Raw genomic sequence first — 13,770 nt, forward strand, 5'->3', positions numbered from 1 at the left:
ATTAAACACCACAACAAAGGGGAGTGGATGGTTCCTTCTTTATCTGATATATGTTGTGTTTGTTATTTGCGCAATCCTTCACAAACTTATGACATGAACATAACAAAGAATACGGAAAAATGGCATACAATCAAGAACAATTTCAAGAAAAATCCCAACATGAGTAGTGGCTTAAGTGCACTGCTTAGTGACTCAAGTGCAAGGTAATGCACAAAATGTTTTGATTTTAATATGGTACACAACAGTTAAAATTGTGTTCCTGGGAGAAAAAAACACCTTCATAATAATTAATCATACACAATCATACATTAATCAACCACAAACTGATTAAGGAAATCTCAGTAGAACCTCAGTAAAGCCTTTCATTGAATTACAATAAGATACAATTGAAAAAAAAATCTGCTTTTAAAGCTCACTTAAATTAAAAATAAGCTTTAGTACACACAAAAGAATAAAATCAAAATTGAAAGACTGAAGTCAGTGCACTGATTAGCTTGTATACATGTGGGTAGTGTAAAATATATTAAATCCATGTGACCTGGGATGAGTATAGATGATGAGCACAACATTAATGAATGTATGTGGGCATTTCTGTCATGCTGCTACTCCCTCAAGACAACTTCATTGGGAGGAAAACACCAGCAGGAGGCAAAGTGATGTCACACCATAGCTCTCTGCAAGAGGCAAAGGAGGAGTTAACATAGAGAAAGCCTTCCCCTTCTAGTTCTTATTTATTCTTTTTGCTTTCACTCTTACATGCATGCTTGTGTAGATCCAGGGCAGAACACTACTGACTCTGGTGTAAACCCCGGGTTTGTTTTTTTCACCACAGCCAGCTCCCCAGCTGGTAATCCCCACCAGGTAAAAGCGACTCTCTCCCTGGCATACCAGAGGTCCACCACTGTCACCCTGGAAAAATATATTATACTTGATTAACAGAAATGTTACTCCAAAGTTTGCTAGATGGTCAAATCCATGCATACTTATATGATTTCTGTTAGCTGTTCCTTAATACTGACTGCTCACCTGACAGGAGTCTTTGCCTCCTTCGAGTTTCCCAGCACAAAGCATATTATTGGTCACCAGACCTCCATAAGCATCACGACTGTTACACACCCGTGTATCAATGATGTCCACACTCACTTCCATCAGATCCTTCGAGACAACACCTTTAAAAAAAAAAGAAAAAACAAAAAAACGTCATTGTTTCCTTTCCATGGCAATATAATACCCCACAATAGTAGCTTGATGTAAATATTATACATTATTGTGAGTTGCACCGTCTAAGCAACAGAAATTGTGCATTGTTTGTTTTCTTCATTTTTCTTCAGTTTTTATGATTAATAATTTCGCAGTCTTTTGTTTATTGATTGAGAGTTGTCACCCACCCATCAGTCGTTAACATTATTTTTTCAAGCATATTTTTCATCAGATGATTATATAGACAACAGATACTGGTTATTTTCTCATCATTCCCTGATGTTGCTTTCTTGTAATCCTTCCCCAGTCTTTCTCAGCTTGCAGATTTTGTTTTGTTTTGTTTTTTTATTGCATCAGCAATGTTTAATAGTTTGCCTTTCACTGAGGAGTGGCTTCCGTCTGGTCATTCTGCCTTACAGGCCTGACTGGTGTAGTGCTGTAGAAATGGTTGTTCTTCTAAAAGGTTCTCCTATCTCCACAGAGCAAAGATGGAGCTCTGTCAGAGTGATCATTGGGTTCTTGGTCTCCTCCCTAACTAAGGCCTTTCTTTCCCAGTACCTCAGACTGGCCAGACAGAGCCCTGATGGTTTCAGACTTCTTCCATTTATGGATGATGGAGGCCATTATGCTCACTGGAACCTTTAATGCTGCAGAAGTTTTTCTTTTTCTTTTTTTTCTGCACCTTTCCCCAGATCTATACCTCCATACAATTCTTTCTCAACAATTCATTAGCACCATCAACTATGGGACCTTATATAGACGATGTGTGCTTTTCAAAATAATGTCCAATCTACTGAATTTACCACAGATGGACTTCAGTCATGTTGTAGAAACATCTGACATATTTTGAGTGCCATAGCAAAGGCTGCGAATATTTATGCTCATGTTTTTTTTTTTTTTGTTCTATCAATGCTTTGGGTGGGTGCTAACTTCCTACAATTTAAGGCTTTAGTTTCAGTGAGTAAAATGGCTAAACGTCACTCATAGACCAAACCTAAACTTTTAAAGCCTTATCTACAGTAAAACAATCAAACACTACTGGAAACAACAGCACTTAAACATGTAATGCAGACGCAAGGCAGACTGTATTGCCCAACACATTAGTATGGAAATCATGGGAATTCAGTAAAATAAATTACATTCATGAATAACTAAAACTTGGTCATTTGCTAGATTTCTAGTCTAGATTTCTAGATACTTAACATTTCTGAATTTCTGCTTACCTGAACCGGCCTGTGTGGTGCCAAAACCCGAGGTCCAGCACTGAGTTCCTTGGACAAAGTTCTGGTTATATGCTGGCAGACAAGCAGGCTGAACTTTATCTGGTTAACACAAAAATATGTATTTAAATTTTGCCAACACATCAGCCGCCTTGTGTGCTCAAAAGGATAGTATTGTAGATAGATCTGTACATATACGGTAAAACAACTTCACTATGTAAAGCAGATTAACAGTTTGACTGTGAACTCACAGGCTTTCAAAGCTCAGACTGAGCAGCAAAGGAAATATTTTCATTGCTATTATTATCCTGCACATTGTTTTAGTGTCCTGTTTTTGTTAATAATCTACACAATCTACTGTAGACTATATACAGCAGAGAGTAAGAGAAATACTTATTTGATCCCCTGCTGAATTTGGAAAAACTTTATGTAATGTGTATGGTTGCTTAAAATAAATCTACCATAAAAATTAAAGACTGTTCCTTTCTTTGAGCAAATTCAGCATGGGATCAAATAATTATTTCCCCCACTATACTGTGCAGAATATATATGTATAACACTCTCCATAGTGCTATTAAACACAGGTTTCATCATCGAAGGATTTCTGTGCTGGATATTTCCATGGAGGAAGCAATTAAATCCTTCACACACTCTGCTTTCCAACATGATGCCCACACACATGCTTATGTGATTATTAAAATCTGAACACAGCTATAGAGGTTGGATGACTACACACATTTGTTAAAGAATGTAAAGATGCAACTAACCATTGAAAGTGACTGGGGATGTAAGTTTGAGAAGAACAACATCTTGGTCATTTGTTTTAGTGTTATAGTTCTCATTGACTATGATCTTCTCAACAAAGTACGGAACAGGCAGGTTGTTCAGCGACACCGTTCCACCATATACTCTCCAGTTCTGAGGGGATAGAGCCGAGTTGTCTCTGAAACCCCGAAAAACACTCTTCAATGGACAGCAACAGATTAATGTAGATTTCAGTACAGAATAATTGGCATTATGGTTTTTAAAATGTATGAATTTTGAATTGTTAACTGCAGCTGGACCTTAAAATATCTACAATTACAATGTACAGACTCTAGGAATCAGAGAGTTTATTAAGGTAGACTATGGTCAATTTAAGAGAGTGTGATAAAACATTTACAAAGGTATGTTTGTTTTATTTTATTTTATTTTTTTTGTCACCTTGGGAAACAGTGGGCAGCAGAAAGCACAAAATCAGGGGAGATCAGGACTCCTCCGCAGACATGGGATCCTCTGAACTGTAGTGACAACTGCCAAGGCCAATGACCTATTTTAGCTATGGTGCCACCAATGATCCGGGACGTGGCCTGCTGCTTACCACAATCTGGACAACAATGCAAGATACCATGCAAAAGAAAGAAAGGGAAACAAAACTATTGTCAGCATACAGTTTTATCCTTGATGAATGCAGAAAAAAATACATTGTATGTGCCAGCGTTGCTGCTGCAGTGCTGTTAGATCTTCATAGGAGTCACAATGTTTTATGTTATCAAGGTCACCTAACAAAACACCTTGTGGCCATAACTTAAGAACTCTTTGAGTAATTTTTACACAACTTTAAACAAGTCTTAAGATTTTATGAGGCCAAATTTTAGCCAGTTAAGTAGCAGAGGGGTTTTCTTAACTGCTTTGATGAGGTCCTAACATCCACTATTGGCCCTGTGCTCACTACCAGAAATTGCAGACCCACCACTGGCACCCTGTGCTTTTCGCAGGTAAGAGCAGGTTCACACTTACCATATCTGAGAGACATGAAAGGGTCTAGAGAAACCTGTATGTTATGGTGATATGATGGTTTGGAGAACCATATCAATGAGAGGATGAACAGACTTCTGCAGGCTAGACTATGGCCCCCTGACTGCCATTAGGTATTGGGATTAAATCATTGGATCCACTGTTGCACCCTACACTGGTGCAGTGGGTCCTGGGTTTATAGTTCATCATGATCTATAGAAATCTATAGAAATCTGGAATCGAAGGTATGGCAATCTGGAGATGTTATTGAAGCTCAAGTTACTTTGCTTTGGCCTTCAGGTCATCTGTATTTTGGGGGTTTTCTTCCTCTTAAATGTCTAATAGATTCTCTTTGGGATTCAGATCAGACCGGTTGGCCAAATGCAGTAATGATTATCAGCATTCTGATCACGATTGGTAAACCATTTAGCAGTAGTTATGGCATTGTGGATAGGTTTTTATTCCGTTAGGAAAAGGAATCGCCAACTAGAAATCAAGTCCTCATGAAGTTCTCTCTCCTGGTATATGGCTGCATTAACTTTTGATATGATAAAATATCACTGACATGATTTGGTGCCCCAAATCATCATAGACAGCAAAAGCACACAGGACTTCAAACACTTTGGATTCTGTCTCTGTCCTCTCTTTCCTCCAGACTTCAGGACCTTGATTTACAAATGAAATGCGAAATGCAATTTGATCTTTTAAAAGGACGTTGGACATAAAGTCCAGGTAAGACATTTTTGATATTGTTTCTCACATTCCTAATATCAAGATGTATTTGGTGGCTCTTAATGCTAAAATAGCAGCCTCTTTCCCAAATTCAAAGCTCTGCCAAGTTCTTTGACAATCCTTTCAAAGCTTCATCTTGCCTGTTAAAGTTAGCCTTTTCAGCAGTGACCTTCTGTGGCTCACCCTCCTGGAGGTTGTCAGTTATCATCATCTGAATAACCGTACAGCCAGCAATCATCCCCATGATTGCGACTGTGTGTACTGACCAAAGCTATCAAAAATTCTAACAGAAAAATGCTTGAACCTTGAAATTTTCAGAAAATGATTCAGATACTTTTGTTAGTATTGCACTGGCTAATAACTGCATTTCAGTCATAGGTACTGGGTGTAAGGCAGACATAGAAAAAGAAATAAAAAGTGTGTGACATATGACTGTAGGAACAGATGGAGGCTCCTTACCCACACACTGCAGGGAGACAGTCTGCTTGTTCGGACAGGGAGAACTGCATGTTGCCACAATAAGGGAAACATGTTAAAATGGGTACATGCAGTCAACCAATGCTAATGTTGTTAACCAACAAATCATATGTACCTGACATTTACCCGAGCCTGGATTGGAGCAGATCTTGTACTGTTGTTCAGTGTTAAACCTGTGGAATCTGATTGAATTGTAGCTGTCATATAGACGCTGGAGACAGAGAGAAAAATGATTAGATAAACGTGCACATATAGAGACCATTTTCTGCAGTCAATATCTGAGTGAATCTGTAAACTAATTGCGCTTCTGTCATACTGAGATGCCCCACTGGTAGTCATTCCTGTGGAGAATCAATTCAACCCTAAACACAGCAGCAGATCAGGTGATGTTTCATGAACCTCTGTGGGTAATTACAGGTTGGGGTTTGAAGCCCACGTGTTTAAGGGCTGTTGTTGAAATCGACCCTTCCAAATGACAAGCTAAATCACTCATTCATGAAGCCCGTGCTAGGTCTAAATGATGATAGATAATGGTAAGATATATTATGAAGATTACCTTTGATCCAAATTTTTTCTCAGCTGCCTTTAAACTTTTTAGCCTTTATTTATATAGGGCACTAGAGAGAAGACAGCTAGTAAAGGGCCTCAGGGTGTATGCAAACCCAGGCCTCTGCAATGGTCTGGGTTGCCTGTTCTACTGAACTATACCAGCACCCAGCTATCTTTAAACTTTTTTATACATGATGTTCAATACATTTTAGGTGAGCTATGACAATAATAGGCAGGGTAAAGTGATGATCATACTTTCTGAATCCTTGCCGCTTGCAGATCTGCTTGGCTTCATTGTCATCCCACCCTTGGTTACACACTGGTAGGAAGCGGCCATCTGTGGCTGTTCTGACCTGCAGACTGTTTCCCTCACCAAACCTCACTGGAGAAGTAATAACAAGAAGGGATAACAAAAAGAATACACCTTAAATCTCCTAAGTCCATTATGTGCACATGTGACTATTAGGCAATTTTAGCTTTCATTTTGCAGAAAATGTTTAATTTGCCAAGACCTTTCTTGTGCATTCTTCTAATATATTTACCTTGTTGTTAGGCATTACATAGAGTGTATAATATGAATAAAGCCAATACAATTATACATGATTCAGATTTAAGTTGGATCCCCTAAGAATTCTTACATATATTGATACATATTCCTTCCATAGATTATTATTGTTATTTTCCAATCCTACTTCATCTTCTTTCTTTATGAGTGTGCTGATTTACCACAGTATGCTTCGTCAGTGCCATGTTGGCAGTCCTCTTTTCCATCACAAATTACAGTATTGTTTGGGCAGTTGTCCTTTGGCAAAACTGCACTTTGGGTTTTCTCATCATTGCTCCCATCATGCTCATCGTAGTGGATCGCTGATGTTGCTCTCCTGGTGCCGTACACAACTGTGGTTGGAGAGTATGTAGTAATGATTTTAAAGTAAGTAGAGGTAGAGTGTGCCATTATTGTTATCCTTCACACAAACAAAATAATGAAATAAAATAAGAACAGTAATATGCATCTTAAAATTGACTTTCCATCTCACTTAATAAATATCAGCAACTATTTATACGTACTCCAGTTAACATAAATGATTTTCAAAGTGAGCACCGCATGCAACGGACCACACAGAGAAAACATTTTGTCAGTGCCAACAAATCTCTGTGGAAGTAAAAAAATTCATATAATTCCATTCCATTTTTATTTATAGTTGCAAAATAATGTGTTATATACTGGTAATGACATTTAATAACTGAGTTTATGCTTCATACTGTTTTTAAATACCAACATACACAAAAATGAGCAAATGAAAATAGATAAATTCTTACACTCTTAGGACCACAAGGGCACAAAAATACTGTAAGTAACTGAGATTCACATGCAGATACAACAGGTTCAAATAACTTAGTTCACAAGTTTTGATGACACTGTTCAGTGATCAAAGTATACCTCCAAGCCAAATGGCCACCCCCAGCAGAGCAAGCAACAGTAGGACTGACACCGACACACCAATGCACCTTTTCTTGCTCTCACAGCATCCCTTTTTCTTCTTTGGAACTAAACACAGTCAGAACAAAAGCATATAGTGACACACATATTAATGATCGTTGGAGCGACTCTGACTCAGCATTTATTTTGTTTGTACATTTGCAATATGTGGATTTTATTCCTAGAAAATATGGGAGGAGCGGGTATAACTCACTTGTGATGGGCTGTGAGACTTGGGGAACAGCCACAGATGATGGATACCGAGGGATGTAACGTGGCTGGGTTGGGGGCATCATCCCTGGACCGAAGCCATACACCACCTCTTCATAAGACCTGAGGGGTGGCTGTGTGTGGACAGCAACAGAGTAGTAGGGAGGAGGGGGGGTGCCCTAAGAGAAAAAGACAAAAACAATGAGGGCAAAACAAATACTCTGCAAGATTTCATAGATAAAATCTCTAACTGGAATAACAAACAATGTCATGTGAAGTCTATGTCCAATATTATGTAATCACTCCTTGGGCACAAGATGTTGTTTGTTTGCTTTCTATGTTTGCTCATCTTGAGAGTAGTTTTATTTTAATGGGGAGAACCTGAACGTTCTGAATTTCAACCAAATTAAATCAAAGTTATTAATTGTTTTGCATGTCAATGAGGGAAATTAGTATTTGGTCCTCTACAGCCTAGCTAGAAACCTGACTCTGACCACCACCATGTGCAAGACCATGGTCAAGGTCATGCAGGGGCATAGCCAGAACTCACTCATATAGAAAATCTGTGGAGAGAGCTGAAGTTTCAAATTGCCAAGCAGCAGCCAAGAAAACTAAAGGATTTGATTCTGTAAAGAGAAGTGGGCCAAAGTGGGCCTTCCTGAGATAAGTAAAAACCTGGTGACCCCTGTGCTTGCCAACAAGGATTTTTCCAGTACTAAGTCATGTTCTAAGGCATATATATTAGGTATAATATATACAATTAGACATACATGAGCTAAAATGGTAAATCATCCATATGTGTTTCTTGTTGTTAAGACTCTGCACATTTGTGGTTGTCAAGAGTCTGCATGTAACCTATTGTCCTCCATGATATCCAAACACTGTTATCAAGTCTACACCAGCTCAACAACCTTATAGGCACAAAGAAAGACGTGATGTATCCTGGCAACAGTGTCTAACAGATCAGATTTAGGAGTATGTTCCTCATTTCTCAGTGATATCGTCTCTGCTAGTAGCCATATCAAGAATTTCAAACAAAGGTCTTAATCCATATTTGGAGACTTGCATGGGACAAGTTGGTGCAAAATGATAGTGGGAAAAATGCACCTAAGAACAAGTTTGTTCGCTGGGTTTTTCTTAGAGGAATAAGTGGCTCAAATACTTTAATCCACATGGGTTAAAGGTCTACCATGTGTTCATTGGGAGTGACTCATGGCACAGACTACTGACTAGTTAGATAGCCACCTTAGTAAAAGAATGGTGTCTAAGCAGCTGTCAGCCGTAGTGCGTTTCCCTACTGTATCTACCAAATAACTGGTTTTGGTATCACTTCGTTGTTAGCAAGTGTTACTTTAATAAGTTCTCCCAAAAGTGTTGGAGGTTAATCTGGGCAAAACAAGGATGTTGCAACACTTTCTAATGCATTTTTTCTTTTTGTTTGTTTTAAGAGGGTGTGGTATTGTTTTTGGTCAACAAAAAAGTTCCAGTAAGCATTTGTCAACCTTAGGGTGTCATTGACTGGAATCACTGCATATAACAATATCTCTCTGATTGCCTTTCTACTACGGAACAATCCAGCAATCCAGCACCCTAACACTGACCCGGTGTCTCGTTTTCTTTTTTCCTAAGATGATAAAGTTAGTCTGTGGGCCATACCTCCCCATTTTTATCAATTATTAACAATGATCACCCCTGGCCCCCATCCCACACTTTGAGAATCACTGCACCAACACATGCTGTGTTTATTCTGAAAGGAATTTGGCCTGTGCTGCTAGTGTTTCAGTGTCACATGCACCATTTCCTTGAAATAGTGTGCAATGGCATTTTAGGTATGTTTTCTCTTACTGGCTAGGTGATTCAGGTGATTCTGCTACCCAGTCAGGAGCAGTAAAAAACCCTGTGAGTGTGCACAATGGACTATAATTGCCATAGGTGTAGCACTTGTGTAACATAGCATGGTGTTCATTGCCCATTGTTTCGCTTTAAAAGATGTTTGTCTATTTTTTGTCAGGGATAAATCTGAATCTGTTGGTTAAAGAAAACCCTTTTTTCTTTGTTATTTAAAATATTATTTTTTTCAATTGAATTCGGTCATAAATAATGTTGAATCTTAATTAAGCTTTAAAATTAAGATACATTTATTTATTAGAAGACTGCACTGGTTATAGACTGCAATTTTGTTTTAGAGCAAACAAGTTAAAAAAGATTCATCCTCATGTGTTCACACCAGGTATGCAGATAGAGTCAATCTTTACCTAGTTATATGGTTACAAAGTACTTAAAGTCTTATAAATTATGTCCACTGTGCTAAATCAAATTTGGGCAGAAAAATGTGAATTTGATTTGTTATTTTCTTCATCAATAACAGCATGATCTTTGGTTTTAAACCAAGTTTTCTGCTGATTTCTTCAATATTCATGTTTTCTTGTTTTAATGACAAATGGTCTGATTAATTTATTAGATTAATTTCACCGGAAATTAATCTAATAAGAATAACAACACTGGTCAACAAGCATTTTCCTTCTGAGACTCTTTCACCTGTATTTTAGCAGATTTTACTGGCTGACACCAAACTGGAAAATTATGTTCCAAGTACTCGCCAACTTCGATGATGTTTCAGCATTTAAGAAATAAGTTTGGTCTCAAGAAAAGTAAAACCAAAGTTAAGGAAAGCATTTTTGCTGGTCCTGAAATCTGTGAACGGATGTTTGATGATTGGTTCCGAATGAAACTGAACCCAGCTCAACTAGGTTGTGCAGAATTTTCTTAGCAGTCACAGAGGAAAAAGTTTTGCTGAGCTTGTGGATAACACACTGAAAGTGTGTGAACTACTAAGATTTTCCCATGCTCATTGCTGGAGCATGGCTCATGGATTTCATCAAAATAAAAAGCCAATATCAACTCTTGGTCCCTACAAAGACAAACAGATATGCTGTACAAGTGAAAAACCAAGAGCTAAATTAACAGAGATTTGCTTTAACATATCTCTAGGAAACAAATTAAAACAGTCTTGGCAGAAAATAGCTACAATTCCAAACATTGTGTTGATATATTGATGTTCAGCAGTATCAAAACATGAGTGATGTGTATGTCACAAACCTGACACGCAAGCTTTAATTTGATTACATATCTGAAATCACTGTAAAACAATGGATAAAGACCTGGAATTTCCTACTAGCAAATAAAAATATATTTTGTAGATCAGTCTAATGAGGCAAACCTTCTACTGGTGCCTGGTTGTGTCTAAAGGTAACAAAATCTACCAACCAACATGTCACTAACTTACATGTGAAACTATTTTCAGCTAAACTAAGCAAAAGTATTTTTGTACAGCAATTAAAACGTGTGCTAATTTTAGTACTGTGCTCTTTATGCGACATGTGGGAACGCAGCTGGTGATATCAACGTTTGCAAATGCTAAATGCTCTGTGGCTGTACCTGTTTGAACACAGCATGCCTTAATCACCTGTTTCCATTATCAACTAAGCCTCTGTAGAAAGTCATACAATGTGAAAAAACAAGTTTCTGATGAGTCATTTGACCTCCTGACATTCTTATAGCATGAAAGAGAAACATTTGTTTGTTTTCACATACATACATACATTATTTAAACAGTTTTTGTCACGTTGTAAGTGATTTCAATCCTGAAACTGCTGCTATGAGCAGTTTGCAGTTTGTGTATGAACCGCACCAAGAAATTGAGAAAAAATAAGATGTGCTATTAGGGTAGGGTCACTGGTAAATAACCCTTAAAGAAATACTTTCCTTTATGCAGTCTAAATTTTGGGCTTGACCATTGCCTTTCCTCAGCTGTTGAGACCTTTTTCTAATATCAATGTGATCACACTTCCATAAACTGGGGAGACGAGCATATAGTTCTCAAAATTTAGATTTGCTATTAAACCTGTTTCAAGTTAAGTTCAGTAAAAGTGTGAAACTGTGAAGGCAAGCATTACTCACCAACAAAGATGTATAGTTTTGTTTTTTTTAAAGACCTATAGGCAGCATAAACCTTACTTTATTGTAATCAAATGCCTTAGCAGAATTAGGTGGAGGTATAGTCATATTTCTCAGCATAGTGCACACGGTCATATTTCACAGTTTGCTCTCAAGCTATTATTATAAATAAAAGGTGGAAAAATTAGAGGATCTATGCAACACAAAGGACAGCATCACTCACACAAACCATGTCATCTAAAATTACAAAATCCATCCATCCATTTTCTTCTGTTAGCACAGTTGAGGGTAAGCTACAACATAATCTGATATAAAATGGTAAACTAAAACTGTCCCCCTTTTTTAATCTGCCAGCCTTGTATGGGCAAAATTAATAATTCTAGATTCAAACACAACATCCAGAACATACAATGAAATGCAGAAAGGTGCAATTACAGGTATCTCTCTCTTTATTTTATCTAAAAAGACAAGAGTTAGTACAATGAAAATGTGAAGTTTAATAACATTATTTCCTCCATCATCACATCAGGAATATACACAATTTCACAGACACAGGGATTTGTTTATGTGTTCGTGCATCTATACCATATCTCTATATTACACAGTCTAAAATTGAATAAAGAATACAAATAATTGCCCATATAGACTATATAAGCCAAGACAGAAAGCCTCTATAACACCTGAAGGAAAGTGAAGTCAAATCTTTCGCTCTGTAATCTCTTTACTGAACAACATTCTTCAGCCTTCTGAAGAATGCAACATATACTCACAAGCAACACAGTTCTCTAAATTCAAAACAATGCAAACTGAAGCAGAAAACACAACCATCATTCAGGTGAACAGTAATTAAGTGGGAAGTTTGACTATTGAGTGAATACACGCCAGCAAGAATCAGAACCTACCGGGTCATGTTTATCCATTGGACTCAGGAAAGCAAAGTGTGTAGAGTGGAGGTGAGAGCAGGTGGGTGGAGCTTTTTCAGTGCAGGTTTACACAGTCTGGAGCATGGTGGTGAAACATTAAGCACGTTTGTTCTCCTTCCTTTCGTCTCCTCTGCTTTTTACTCAACTGTGTTTCCCACTCAACTTAAACCAAGCAATAGGTAGGTAGGCCTATCTTCCCCCTCCCATCGTAATACCTCCCATGTAAATCCTTCCTTCTTTGCTTCACAGAGACGGGCGTGTCCAGTGCACCAATATCCTACCTGTCAGACCAGTTTTGTAGCAGCAGCATACTGAGATTGATTCACAGTATGAAGCTCAAATAACCTAAGCTGAGCTGTCAGGGCCCTGGACTCAACTGGCCTCTTCTTCCAAGAGTATGACATGATTTCTTTTTCAATCTGGAATTCATGGATGTAGAATTCACCACAGTGTATTTAAACCCTGGAGACAAGCAGACTGCCCGGCCCCACAACAACAGAGCAGCCCATCAGCCTGGACCCCGAACAGACGACCAGCTCCTCCTGGCTATCTGGTCGTCTGGTCCATGACTTCTCTTGGAAGACAGCATCTCGTTCTTGGCTGGGGAAGAGAAACTCTGGGCCTTCTTTCTGACTGTAGCGTCGAAGCACCAGTCAGTGTATTCCTTCAGAGCATCCAAATTCTCCTTGTTGTCCTCCAGGGTGTTGGACATTATTATGCAGATATGTGTTGTTGTCTGTCAATTTTCTGGTGTGTTTTAAGCTTCAAAAAGTGTCTGTTTAATCTTTATTCCCCCAAGTCTCCAGCGTCTGACCTCACCTAGCATTTCCGTTCCACCTAGCATCTACCCAGGAAGACTTCTACATTATTAGTGCGATTTCTCCCTCTGAAAAATATAGGGGGGTGGATCGATACAAATATTGATAGTTTATTTGTCAGGATCTGACGGCGCCCTGACCGGTCGACCTGCCAGTGTGTGTATATCTGTGTGCGTGTGTATGTGTCTCTCCTATCGCCCTGTCTTCCCCTCCGGCTCCGCTGAGATGTGTTAGGAGGTAACCTAGCAACAGGCTACCTCCGACCCGGAAGTGCTGTCGCCCGGAGCTGCCACACCTGCAGTCAATCCACCAGCTGCTGCCAATCAACTACTATCTTCAGCAGGGCTACTTAATGGTGTGGCTGAGCGACAGACAGCGCTGGAGTATTGCACTAAGCCTGGTAGTGTTTTCGAGTCGCTAACGTTATT

The 13,770-nt window shown here is 38.6% G+C and overlaps 1 protein-coding gene across 1 annotated transcript; it reads right to left on the reverse strand.

The window, feature by feature from the left end:
* Positions 1-19: 19 nt before the first annotated feature.
* On the reverse strand, positions 20-12,683 carry tmprss13a (transmembrane serine protease 13a). The gene is made up of 13 exons (XM_080888163.1): positions 12,504-12,683; positions 7,649-7,823; positions 7,396-7,503; positions 6,681-6,851; positions 6,210-6,336; positions 5,521-5,616; positions 5,388-5,431; positions 3,624-3,786; positions 3,188-3,363; positions 2,424-2,522; positions 1,027-1,169; positions 757-909; positions 20-674 (listed from the first exon to the last, which is right to left on the reverse strand). The coding sequence occupies exons 1-13, from the start codon at positions 12,519-12,521 to the stop codon at positions 660-662; spliced, it is 1,488 nt and encodes a 495-aa protein (XP_080744289.1). The 5' UTR covers positions 12,522-12,683; the 3' UTR covers positions 20-659.
* Between the last annotated feature and the right edge of the window lie 1,087 nt (positions 12,684-13,770).

Source organism: Rhamphochromis sp. 'chilingali' (genome assembly GCF_963969265.1).
Source record: "Rhamphochromis sp. 'chilingali' genome assembly, chromosome: 8".
In the NCBI taxonomy this organism is placed as follows: Eukaryota; Metazoa; Chordata; class Actinopteri; order Cichliformes; family Cichlidae; genus Rhamphochromis; species Rhamphochromis sp. 'chilingali'.